The 14,310-nt window shown below is 41.8% G+C and overlaps 1 protein-coding gene across 1 annotated transcript in view; it reads right to left on the bottom strand.

The window, feature by feature from the left end:
• Positions 1-13,983, bottom strand: part of LOC139576965 (nuclear receptor subfamily 6 group A member 1-A-like) — a 131,043-nt gene extending 117,060 nt beyond the window's left edge. Inside the window, exon 1 of the mRNA XM_071403627.1 lies at positions 13,703-13,983. Coding sequence (XP_071259728.1) covers positions 13,703-13,769 — 67 coding nt within the window. The 5' untranslated portion in view covers positions 13,770-13,983. The remainder of the gene's footprint in view (positions 1-13,702) is intronic.
• Positions 13,984-14,310: the final 327 nt, after the last annotated feature.

Below are 14,310 nucleotides of genomic sequence, written 5' to 3'. Positions count from 1 at the left end.
TCTGCAAAGGGGACAGGACGACTGCACCGTATTGAGGGGAGGATGGATGGGGCCATGTATCGTGAGATCTTGGCCAACAGCCTCCTTCCCTCAGTAAGAGCATTGAAGATGGGTCGTGGCTGGGTCTTCCAGCATGACAACGACCCGAAACACACAGCCATGGTAACTAAGGAGTGGCTCCGTAAGAAGCATCTCAAGGTCCTGGAGTGGCCTAGCCAGTCTCCAGACCTGAACCCAATAGAACATTTTTGGAGGGAGCTGAAAGTCCGTATTGCCCAGCGACAGCCCCGAAACGTGAAGGATCTGGAGAAGGTCTGTATGGAGGAGTGGGCCAAAATCCCTGCTGCAGTGCGTGCAAACCTGGTCAAGAACTACAGGAAATGTATGATCTCTGTAATTGCAAACAAAAGTTTCTGTACTAAATATTAAGTTCTGCTTTTCTGATGTATCAAATACTTATGTCATGCAATAAAATGCTAATTAATTACTTAAAAATCATACAATGTGATTTTCAGGATTTTTGTTTTAGATTCCGTCTCTCACAGTTGAAGTGTACCTATGATAAAAATTACAGACCTCTACATGCTTTGTAAGTAGGAAAACCTGCAAAATCGGCAGTGTATCAAATACTTGTTCTCCCCACTGTATATATATACACACACACCCAAAAAATACATATAAAAGTATATATTAAAAAAAATATATATACACACACACATACATATGCATATATACACAGACATACCTACATCTACATACACAAACATTCATACCCCAGAATAATAATCTACACTAATTTAAAATATACACATACATAATAGTAAAATGCTAAGAGAAAATAATTATAAAGTACAAATAATAATTATATGTACGCACACCTACACAGACACTACAGAGGGCTGGTGGGGATCTAATCGGGAGAGCGGCCCTCGGCTAAAACAAAGGCAGAACGGCACAAAACATCAGCTTGCTATCCAGGTGTCTGTGTCTGCCCCTTCCCAACCATCACCCCCAGTCCCCTGCAAGCAATAAATAAATGGTATTGTAATAACAATAAATGTAAGAATTGAAAAATAAATAACGAAACAAAACAAAAATGGGGGAACATAAGTATATTCATCCGAAAGTGTCAATGATCAAACCTGGAAGGCATCCCAAATAGGCATCGCTCTGAACACAGCCAGAGTGAAAGTGACTTTAACTGAGAGCTCTGACCGCCCTCCACAGCGTCTTACATGTTTGGTAGCCCTTGTTGAGACCGTTTAATACGGTTTCACCCGTTATGGTATAGTATGGATTTGAGTCCATGAGCAGACCCTAACACACAATGACAAGGCACTCTAACCTGTACGGGGGATTGGCGTATGTTCCCGGATAAACTTCTCTGCGTCCAAAACCGAGGAGAGACAAATCTTCTCACCGGAAGGCGGGGTAATTCTTAGTCTTGCAGGGAAGAGCAAGGCTGGGCGAAGATGGAGTTTGTAGAGTTTGGTTATGACATCTCTGTAGCTGCCGCGGTGCTTTGCCACATCGGGCGCATAATCATCATAGACACGGAAGGGGTGCCCTTTATGTAACAGGTTGCCCCTCATTCGGGCCTCGCGCAGGATAAGATCCTTGGTCTTGAAACTGTGACAACAGATGATTACTGGGCGAGGACGTTGGCCCGGTCCAGGCACTGGGACAAGGGCGCGATGTGCACGGTCCAGCTGGGGATCCGAAGCCAAAACATCCGATCCCATTGCATCCTTCAATAGCTTGGCGAAGAAGTCGGTGGGGCGAGAGCCCGCCTCTACCCCCTCTGCCAGACCAACAACGCGAAGGTTATTACGTCTGGAACGGCCCTCCAGGTCGACCACTTTCACAGAAAGCCTCTGCACCCTATCCTGCAGTGACGAGCATAGCTTCTCTAACTCGTCGATCCTACCAGCGTTGAATTCAGAAGCTTTCTCAAGGTCCACAATACTCTGGCCCTGCGAAGCGACCGTTCGAATGGTGCTCTCGATTTTGGTGTCCAGTTCAGCAATAGTAGCCTTAAGATCCTCAGCTAAAGCAACACGTAGTTCTCCCAAAGCCCGGGTAAGTTCTGTAAGTGTCACGTTGTTGCCTGTGCCTTCCGCCATGTCTGTCTCGTTGTTTGGTGTGGAGTAGGCCTCCGATGTGGATTTATTGTCCTTTGGTCGCTTATTACTCGGCATTTTTACACAGAAAGTTACAATGTTGTATTAGAAAGAAACGTTTGTTGTAAAAAGTATCATAAAGTAGGTTAAGTTAGATTATTACGCAAAAAAGTTGGCCTCTCACACACCGCCGTTCAGTCCAACATGCTAGCTCCGCCCAATTTAACCTAATTTCATTCCTATCAAATACGTTTCTTACAAATAGTTGTGTGCTTTAGTTACATGGCCAACTTGGAATGTCAGAAAGGGATGGAGAATAAATATTTCCCTGTGTACAGTAAAATGTCTTGAGTTTCTAACAAATAACCTTCCTCAAGCTGAATGTTTGATATGTGTGATATCTGTCGGCCCACAGTGGAAGGATATTGAATGGAGGAAGCAGCCACAGATAGATCTTTGTTTCCACTACATTACACGTGCAAATGAATCACCTGCTATGTGTAGTCACAGACCAATAGCCTGTATGCAGTGTTCAATTCATCCTGTTCCTAGAGACAGTGAAGCATGTCTTTAAGGAGAGTTTCAGTTTGCCCTCAGCTCCCTGCTGTAGAAAGCCTTGAAGAAGCAGATGGGGTAGCTGTATAGGGGAGCGTGATACACTGTTACCTGATATTAGTAGTCTCAGTCTGTATTACATGACATTAAATTAAGAGGGTCAGTGCTTCCTAAGTTGGGGTGTGTCACAGAGGGTAATTTGGCTGAAGTGGGTCGTTGTTACCAATGTTACTTGACTGGGGCTGTTACATGACTATAGTGCGTACAAAATCTACGAGGAGTGCTATCCAACACTTAGTCTGAGACTGCAACGGATCCCCAAATTACTGTGCCCACTCATAAGCACTTATTTCTGCCTTCTCCTCAGGGAGTCACAACACAACCCTTCACTGTGGACTTGGCATAGAGCCAGATTAGCACCCTCACCTTCATCTCCAACACGACAAAGAGGCTAAGACCATTCACCAGAACACAGTGGATATATGTGACAGATTGTGGAGGAACTCCAGTGTTAGATCCACAGGCTGCGCTGCGGTCATCCCTATGACCTCTACACCTGACCTCTGACCCCTGTATGTAACACCACACAGCACAATGTCTACTCTGTCCTCCCCTCTGCTCCCTCAGGGCTAACAATGTATACTGCCCCACTCTTGGATGGACGGCTCACTCTCTCCAACAGGGACTCAAGTTCAGAGCAGCATCCTCCACTAAGTCAAGCTCTCAGTCTAAGATGGATCCTAAAGTTCAGTAACCTTTGTAGCTCTGTTGTTAGAGCAAGGTGCTAGTAACGCCAGGGTAGTGTGTTTGATTCCTGGAACCACCCATATGTGAAACGTATGCACACATGACTGTAAGTCACTTTGGATAAAAGCGTCTGCTAAATGGCATGTATTATTATTAAAGTAGGAGACAGAAATTGGGGCTAAGAGACAAATTAGAAGTTACACAACCCATTACCGTGAAATGCAGTCTTCAGTGGATATGAGATTCTAAAAACTATATTACTGGAATAAAAATGTCCCCCCAAAAGCGGTGCAAGCTCATTTCAACATGCATTTTTCTGTCCTCTAGCCATGTATGTTGTTAGAGAAGGTGATTTAGTTGAAAGTGCTGAGTGTATGTCTTTATCTGCCATAATCCTGCCAGCCCCTTCAGCTCAGCTCTCAGGTCAAGCCCTGGTCAGGGCCACAGAAGATCTTGGGCGGGGGGGGGGGGGGGGGGGGGTCATTCAGTGCTGGTCGACCGACACGCTCAAAGGATCAACTTCCCTTTCATCATAACAGGGGTTAGAGTTTTACTACCACGCGCTGGGCTGGATAGCGAAGTACACACACACACACACACACACACACACACACACACACACACACACACACACACACACACACACACACACACACACACACACACACACACACACACACACACACACACACACACACACACACACACACACACACACACACACACACACTGATGGCTCAGAGGCATCTGATAATAACCATCTTATTACATGAGTGCCAACAACTAAGATAAAAGTTATGGGATCAACCATGTGAGACTATAAGGAACATGTTATCTTCTTGATCTTTCTTTTGAGCCTCTCTGAGTCCTCCAGGCTTCTCCACTGGCCAACCATGTACTGTAGAATAGTGTGTGGGGATTGTGAAATGATGAGGAGAGCTGAGGACGAACGTTTAGAAAGTCCAGATTGTTAACAGATTCCTGCTAAAACAGTCATTGGGAATGTGACTGTGTGTCTTTGCTGTTGATTGTGAAATGACTGTGGCGTCCGAGTCAGTAATATACTGTGCTGTCTTAAATCAGTGCAGATGGTTCAGGCAACAGATTAATGTATCTCTTTCCAAACGAATGAATAAGTGAGAGACCAGACATACACTACCGTTCAAAAGTTTGGGGTCACTCAGAAATGTTAAAAATCTGCCGTTTCCAGCTACAATAGTCATTTACAACATTAACAATGTCTACACTGTATTTCTGATCAATTTGATGTTATTTTAATGGACAAAGAATAGCTTTTCTTTCAAAAACAAGGACATTTCTAAGTGACCCCAAACTTTTGAACGGTAGTGTATCTTTATCAACAGAGATTTATATCAAACATCCGTCACTACTCTATTGTTGATTGCACTTAGTTTGAGGGGCTAATGAGAATAAATGTATCAGTCAGGGGAAGCTGCTCTTTTATTGCCAGTAACAACTCTGTCTCCTGTAGCATTGCCCTGGCTCTGATTGTGAGATCCACAGGAAAGGCATCCCTACTCTACATACCAAGTTCAGTGTTTTACAGCTCCCTGTAAACTCATCCTTCACCCAAATTCAAACTCAAATTGAAGACGTTTATGACTCCTGGCTGGCCAACGTGTTGAATATCACAGAGCCCTGACAAAAGCCTGGCCCTAGACTCACGCATCTGCGGTGTCACTGTACCAACTGCCTTGATGTACTTACTGTACTGCCTCCTCCCCAAAAAGCCTTTATGACCCCCCCCCCACACCAGCCCCCCTGCATCTCAATACCAGCTGTTAGTTCCCTGTCCATCCCCTAAGGGTTCTGCTTTGTTTTCTGTTGGGCTGCTAGCTGGATGAATGAACAAAACATCTCTGTCCGCCTGCCAGTAACCTGCCTCGTTATTCCTCCTGGCCGGCTCAGTGGCTCTCCTCTAGCTCATGGCTCAAGTGAAGGTTGTAAATACTTTCCTGGGTTGTTTTGGGGTCACCAGAGACTTGGTCATTATTGCCTCAAGATCAAATAAAATAAAATTTGATTGGTCACATACACATATTTAGCTAATGTTATTGAAGGTGTAGCGAAATGCTTGTATTACTAGCTCCAACAGTGCAGTAACATCTAACAATTCACAATACACACAACTCTAAAGTAAAATAATGGAGTTAAGAAATATATATTTTTAACTAGGCAAGTCAGTTATGAACAAATTCTTATTTACACTGAAGGCCTACCCCGGCCAAACCCTAACAACTCTGGGCCTTTTATGCGCCGCCCTATGGGACTCCCAATCACGGCCAGTTGTGATACAGCCTGGAATTGAACCAGGGTCTGTAGTGACGCCTCTAGCACTGAGATGCAGTGCTTAGACCGCTGCGCCACTCGGGAGCCCCTGAACAATGTTGGAGTGGCATTGACTAAAATATAGAAGAATAGAATGCCGTATATACATATGAAATGGGTAAGGCAGTATGTGAACATTATTGAAGTGACTAGTGTTCCATTATTAAAATGACTAGTGATTCCATGTCTATGAATATAGGGCAGCAGCTTCTAAGGTGCAGGGTTGAGTAACCGGGTGGTAGCTGGCTAGTGATGGCTATTTAACAGTCTGATGGCCTTGAGAAAGAAGCTGTTTTTCAGTCTCTCAGTCCCAGCTTTGATGCACCTCTACTGACCTTGCCTTCTGGATGTTAGCGGGGTGAACAGGCCGTGGCTCAGGTGGTTTCTGTCCTTGATGATCTTTTTGGCCTTCCTGTGACATCGGGTGCTGTAGGTGTCCTGGAGGGCAGGCAGTGTGCCCCCGGTGATGCGTTGGTAGGTTGCAGGCAGTGCAGTTGCTGTACCAGGCGGTGATACAGCCCAACAGGATGCTCACAATTTGTAAAGGTTTTTACAAACTCAGGAGGCCGAATTTCTTCAGCCTCCTGAGGTTGAAGAGAGCTTGTTATGCCTTTTTCACCACACTGTCTGAGTGGGTGGACCATTTCAGGTCGACGGTGATGTGTACGCAGAGGAACTTGAAACTTTTCATCTTCTCCACTACGGTCCCATCGATGTGGATAGGGGCGTGCTCTCTCTGCTCTTTCCTGAAGTCCACGATCAGCTCCTTTGTTTTGTTGACATTGAGGGAAATGTTATTTTCCTGGCACCACTCCGCCAGGGCCCTCACCTCCTCCCTGTAGGCTGTTTCACTATTGTTGGTAATCAGGCCTACAACTGCTGTGTCATCTGCAAACTTGATGATTGAGTTGGAGGCATGTGTGGTCACACAATCATGGGTAAACAGGGAGTACAGGAGAGGGCTGAGCACACACCTTGTGCTGAGGATCAGCGAAGTGGAGGTGTTGTTTCCTACCTTCACCACCTGGTGCCGCCCGGTCAGGAAGTCCAGGACACAGTTGCACAGGGCAGGTTTCAGACCCAGGGCCCCGAGTTTACTGATGAGCTTGGAGGGTACTATGGTGTTGAAGGCTGAGCTATATTCAATGAACAGCATTCTTACATAAGCATTCCTCTTGTCCAGAGGGGATAGGGCAGTGTGCAGTGCGATGGTGATTGCATTGTCTGTGGATCTATTGGGACGGTATACAAGTTGAAGTGGGTCTAGGATGTCAGGTAAGGTAGAGGTGATATGATCCTTAAAACCTCTCTGGGGTAGGGGGCAGTATTTTGACATCCGGATGAAAAGCGTGCCCAAAGTAAACTGCCTGTTACTCAGGCCCAGAAGCTAGGATATGCATATAATTGGTACAGGAACAATGGTGGACATCTTGAAGCAAGTGGGGACAGCAAACTGGGATAGGGAGAGATTAAATATGTCCGTAAACACTCCAGCCAGCTGGTCTGCGCATGCAAGGAGGCGGCAGGGATGCCAGCTGGGCCGGCAGCCTTGCAAGGGTTAACACGTTTAAATGTCTTACTCACGTCGGCCACGGAGAACAAGATCCCACAGTCCTTGAGAGCGGGCCGCGTCGGTGGCACTGTGTTATCCTCAAAGCGGGCGAAGGAGATGTTTAGCTTGTCCGGGAGCAAGACATCAGTGTCCACGACGTGGCTGGTTTTCCCTTTGTAATCCATGATTGTCTGTAGACCCCACCACATACGTCTTGTGTCTGAGCCATTGAATTGCAACTCTATTTTGTCTCTGTACGGACGTTTTGCCTCTTTGATTGCCTTACAGAGGGAATTATTTTTAATATATATATATATTTTTTTTTACCTTTATTTAACTAGGCAAGTCAGTTAAGAACAAATTCAATGACGGCCTAGGAACAGTGGGTTAACTGCCTTATTCAGGGTCAGAACAACAGATTTTTACCTTGTCAGCTCGGGGATTCAATCTTGCAACCTTTCGGTTACTAGTCCAACGGTCTAACCACTAGGCTACCTGCCGGAATAACTACACTGTAAGTATTCAACCATATTCCCAGTCACCTTGCCATGGTTAAATGCGATGGTTCGCATTTTCAGTTTTGCGCAAATGCTGCCATCTATCCACGGTTTCTGATTTGGGTAGGTTTTAATAGTCAAAGTGGGAACAACATCCGCTATACACTTCCTGATGAACTCAGTCACCGTGTCAGTGTATATGTCGATGGTATTCTCAGAGGCTACCTGGAACATATCCCAATCCGCGTAATCAAAACAATCTTGAAGCAAGGATTCCAATTGGTCAGACCAGCATTGAATAGACCTTAGCACGGGTACTTCCTGTTTGAGTTTCTGCCTATAGGAAGGTATGAGCAAAATGGAGTCATTATCTTTTTTGCCGAAGGGAGAGCGGGAGAGGGCCTTCTAGGCATTCCGGAAAATGGAGTACCAGTGGTCGAGTGTTTTAGCAGCGCGAGTACTACAGTCAATGTATTGATAGAACTTCAGTAGTGTTTTCCTCAAATTTGCCATCTTGCTTCATCTCTTAATATCTCCATAAACTCAAGTACTGTACCTGCCCATAGGCGCAAATAAATTAGCTTTCCAGTGTGTTAACCGCAATACAGATACAGATCACGCAAAATTATACTTGATTGTGTCCTGTGATTGACATATTCAAACTATGGTGTGTCCTGTGATTTCAGTATGGTACGTGTATTGCATTGACTAGTGTGTGGTGTTGATACCTGAGAGCTGCTGGTTGATGCATGTGGACCTATTCTCTGCTCTCTGCATCATTACAGGGATGACCAGAGGAATGTGTTGCCTGGTAACGGCACTACTGTCAGTGCACAGGGCCAGGAGGAGCACCCAAGAGAGCAGCATTACATTGTGTCCTTCCTAACAGCTCTGCTGAGGCGGTACATGGTCATCATTGGGTCACTGTCATTGTTTGGCTATCTCCTGCCAAAGCATCCTCTTTAAAGACAATGAAGAATCAACAGATTGTGATGCTCATATCATGATCAGTATTGTATAATACTGAAGCCAAAAATATATTTCTAGATATTTGTAAAATATCAGTAAAATCTCAAAGATTTGCTGAAATTATTTATGGTGGTGTTTGTTCATTTCAGAAGGTAAATTGCTCACATTTATGCACGAATATACTTTAGATGTGTATTGTGTCTTCTAAAATAATCTTCTACATAGTATATCACATGAATCTCATTTAACAGTGTAATAAAGCACTGACGTTGTTGATCTCCCTTAGAGCAAATGCCCATTATGCCCATTATTTTCATAAAGATCTGTTTCTCTAATTACTTCTATCCTTTTGTTTTATTCCCTTATACCAAACAACGTAACACACTCTGTCATTCCTTTACTATCATTCTGCCCTAAACATAGATTTTTTCAGATCTCTGTAAAGACTAACTCTAATTAGTCTTAATCTGACTCATTTCTTAATCGATCACTTCTTGATATTGACTCATAGCTAAATATATTGTTTAATTAAATAAACTAAAAGGGAGAGGGAGTTTCAGCGTCTTGTGTCTTGTGATGGTGGCGTTGACATAGATTGGGAGATTGGAGATGAAGTTAAGATATTGGAGTCGAGTTAAAAATCTCTGGTAAAAAGGACTGATGGATCACATCTGCCTGCTGTGCCCCTCTCCCCCTCTCTGCTACCCCACCTCCTCTACTGTACTCTTTAATCATCATTCAGCAGCACCACAGGGGTCGTATCCTGCCCTTCCTCCATCTCCACCCACAACACAGCTTGACCCCCAGAGAAAAGAAAGCCGCATGGTCCCTTGCCCACCACCCCCGGCCTCTACCACAGTGGAGGGCTGACAAAGCACTCTCTTTCACTGCATCGGAAAAAAAGCTACCAGGCTCTCTCACCACCCTAAGGCTAAACCACAACACATCCACACAAACATATTTTCCTATTTAACTTAATGTGAAGACAATTACATTAAAACAGACCTGTTCCATTGATTAGAGGCAAAAGTAGAAGCCCTGACACTTGGTCAATACAGATCAATGGAAATTGAGTTTCTCATGGAATGAATTTAGAGATAAGCCAAGCTGTTAGATAAGCAGTAAATGAGTATATTTTCACATTCTTCACTTCATGTCAGTGGTGACTGGTAGTACTGTAGTATAGCATGTTGTGCAACAGGGTTCTTGACCAGAAGGATATACAATACAATTAAGAGGTGCAGCATAGCCAGCACAGTGCGGACCTGACATACAGTGCCTTCGGGAAGTATTCATACCACTTGACTTATTCCACATTTTGTTTTGTTACAGCCTGAATTCTAAATGGATTTTTTTTTTTTTAATCGATACACACAATACCCCATAATGACAAACTGAAAACATGTTTTTGGAAAAAGTTGCTATTTTCTGGAAAATTAAATACAGAAATATTTAATTCAAATAAGTATTCTCACCCCTGAGTCAATACTTTGTAGAAGCACCTTTGGCAGCGATTACAGCTGTGAGTCTTTCTGAGTAAGTCTCTAAGTGCTTTCCACATCTAGATTGTGCAACATTTGCCCATTATTCTTTTCAAAATGATTCAAGCTCTGTCAAATTGGTTGTTGATCATTGCTAGACAACCATTTTCAGGTCTTACCATAGATTTTCAAGTAGATTTAAGTAAAAACTGTAACACGGCCACTCTGGAACATTCCTTGTCTTCTTAGTAAGCAACTCCAGTGTAGATTTGGCCTTCTGATTTAGGTTATTGTCCTGCTGAAAAGTGAATTCATCTCCTAGTGTCTGGTGGAAAGCAGACTGAGCCAGGTTTTACTATAGAAATTTGCCTGTGCTTAGCTCCATTCCGTTTCTTTTTATCCTGAAAAACAAGCATATCCATAACATGATGCAGCCACCACTATGCTTGAAAATATGGAGCGTGGTTCTCAGTAATGTGTTGTATTGGATTTGCCCCAAACATAACTCTTTGTATTCAGGATAAAAAGTGAATTGCTTTGTCACATTTTTTTGCAGTATTACTTTAGTGCCTTGTTGCAGGCAGGATGCATGTTTTGGAACATTTGTATTCTGTACAGGCTTCTGTCTTTTCACTTTGTCAATTCGTTTAGTATTGTGTAGTAACTACAATATTGTTGATCCATCCTCAGTTTTCTCCTATCACAGCCATTAAACTATGTAATGGTTTTAAAGTCACTATTGGCCTCATGGTGAAATCCCTGAGCGGTTTCCTTCCTATAAGTGCCTTTCTTTGCGAGGCATTGGAAAACATCCCTGTTCTTTGTGGTTGAATCTGTGTTTGAAATTCACTGATAGACTGAGGGACCTTACATAAAATTGTATGTGTGGGGTACCGAGATGAGGTAGTCATTCTAAAATCATGTTAAACACTATTATTGCACACAGAGTGAGTCCATGCAACTTTTTATGTGACTTGTTAAGCACATTTTTACTCCTGCACTTATTAAGGCTTGCCATAACAAAGGGGTTGAAGACTTGACTCAAGACATTTCAGCTTTTCATTTTTAATGAATTTGTAAAAATTTCGAAAAACATAATTACACTTTGACCTTATGGGATATTGTGTATAGGCCAGTGACAAATTCAGGCTGTAACACAACAAAATGTGGTAAAAGTCAAGGGGTATGAATAACTTTCTGAAAGCACTGTAGCTCTATACTGGATAGTAGGCTAATATTGTGTTAGTGTGAAATTGTCAATAAAAAAATTTGAGGGAATTACAAAATTAGATCTTCAAAATAATCTTGGGGAAAAAAACGAAAATTGAGTATTTATAGTAATTATAATCATGGGAAATGTATGCAATTGAATAGTATCTCAAAAGTATTTCATTTTCTCTGTTTTCATTTGAGAGGAAAATGTTCATGGAATATAACATGTACTTTCTCTAAACACACACATGTATGTCTTTAATGTAAAATAACATAAAATGTGAGATTCCTTTAGGGTAATTTCAAATACTCTGGTGAGGAAACCAAAAGTCTTAGTAGCTATTTGGGGGGGACAAACTATTCTACAGGAACATGTCAGGAAAATCAATGTATTTTTGGACACCTTTTTTATATTTCCCTTTTCAAAGTATATGATATACTTATTTAGAAGTGTGTTTGACATTTGCATAATTAAAAAGTGAATTAACCATCAGAAAACTATTTGTAAATCACTTGTAAAAATGTAAATGTATTTATATTACTAGTGTATTTATTATAAGGTGAAGGGCTAGGCCTAATCAAATTAACACGAATAACATGCATTAAACTTGTATTTTCTTAATTTTATTTAAATGAGCTACTTTATTTTACTTCAAACTATGTAATAATGTTTATGATCAGTTTATAAGCACAAGTTCTAATAACGTATTATAACTTGTCTTATAATAAAGTTAAATCCTTAAATTTAACATTTGTAAATTTATGTAAATCAAATTGCCACTGAACCCGCCCTAAATTAGCTTTTATTCCCTTATTGTAGGCTATTTGGTGAGTCTCTACATTTGTCATTGAAATGTTTGCACACAAAAAAAAGATCAAAATCTTATAGAAATGTCACTGATTAAATCTCAAGTATTCGGTTTAACATGCATTAGGCTAAACCATTAATTAATGCACAGTGGCCTTATACTTGCCAAAATATGATTAATATATTAGCTGACGGTCCACTGTGATATAAACTTTAACTTCGATCAGTCATTTTCAATTACTATTCCTCGTCAATGCGTAAGGAATTTTAATCCTTGAAATGACAATAAATCTTCACACCCACACGGGGGCACGATACATGGCCCTGGTGCATGGATGAGACAGTAATGTCCCTCCTCTGAAATAACGCGTCGATGTTTGTAATTTGTCAAATAAATGTGCATGAGAGAAATCATTATTAAACTAAATATAACCAAATGTATGATGTATAGCTTTATAAGGAAGAGGGAATTGTGTCCCCAACATGTAGGACAGTCACACGTGGTGCAATTATGGATGCAATTTTCTCACCAAAATGTATCAAACAATATAGGTCTATAGCTACTCTTTAATAGCCTCGAAATAAATATATTTTTTAGATTTAAAACAATGCCGCATAGCCTGTCTATCGCTCTTCTGAGAAGTGGTCTAATAACAGATCTAAGACATTTTGTCAAGTAGTCATTCCAATCAATTGGATTCATTTAATAGTTAAAACGCAATGCTTTTGCTCTCTTTCTCTCGATCTTGCTGCCGCCACCACAAAACATTTAAATTTCCATGTTTTGTGGTGGCCAACATAGGATTTTGTGACTAAATCTAATAGCTTAAGGGCGTTCTCCAAGTTCAAAAGTTCACCTTTTACGATCTCCAAAATACCACTGACTTCTCACGTCCAAATAAAAACATTCCTACCTTGGTTCTCAGCAAACGACACTCAAACCAATCACAGTGTGAAATATGCAAGAATCAAGACTGACAAACAAAATAAAGTTGGCAGGGAGCACACATGATCAGATAATTCCCATAGGTAAGACACATTTTGAAAGCCAATTGACAGCCCATGCACAGGGTAGGCTACTGTATTTTTTCACCTTATCAAACCCCACTTAGAATAAGTAAAATATTAAGTAGACTATAAACAGCATTATTAACTATGTTACAATAATTGTATAACAATATATCAAGAATGTAAGGAAATGGATATGCATGTTTGTGTTTTTCCCAATGACTGTAAATGTTTTTTCCACATGAATAGATTCGCGTGCATAAAACCTGATTTAAAAAAAATTCATTAAATGTAGCCTTTAGACTAAGAGGCCTATAGTACTGTAGTCAAATTTAATGCTGATGTTTACAAACACTATTCATTCCCAATAAAATTGGAACAAGGATAGCACCGACGGCACGTACCGTTGACGGACTTCGCATTGTTTCTCTCTGGGTAATCGAACCCATTCGTCCTTTCCTCTATCTCCATCCTCCTTCATGAAAGCTGCATGCGCGCCGTTCTATCAGCCGGGCGCCTATTAGCAATATTTTCAATTCGATAATGCAATTAGCTGTCTTCGTTGTGTTGAGACGCTACTGTCTTCACTGGACAGACTGTAGCCCCATGCCTGCTGGTGTCAGTAAGAATAACAGTTCTTCCACACCCCCATACCTACACAAATAATTTACCCTAAACATTACGCAATGACGTCCGCGCTGCAGTATGCATTCTGGGTTATGTAGGGTTTGGTCGTCGTGTTTGTAGTTGGTGGTTCTGCATCATTCCGCTGAGTAGGCAATGAGTAGACAATAAGAGTTGTGCAGCAGAACACAATTCCGCTTCAGGTTTTGTGATGTGTTTATAAACATAGAGTAGGATGTAATAACACAGTATTGTTATTATTGTTGTACAAAGTTTACCTGGATAACGTAAAATGGTCTTCAAGGTTTATAACAAATAATGGCCAAATTAATCAAACAGTGATTGACCATTTTATTGACCAGGGTGATTCTGGGGTGGAAAGTCTGCA

Source organism: Salvelinus alpinus, chromosome 5, assembly GCF_045679555.1.
Source record: "Salvelinus alpinus chromosome 5, SLU_Salpinus.1, whole genome shotgun sequence".
NCBI lineage: Eukaryota > Metazoa > Chordata > Actinopteri > Salmoniformes > Salmonidae > Salvelinus > Salvelinus alpinus.
Note: the sequence above shows the minus strand (reverse complement) of the source record. Positions and strands in the feature narration are given on the sequence as shown.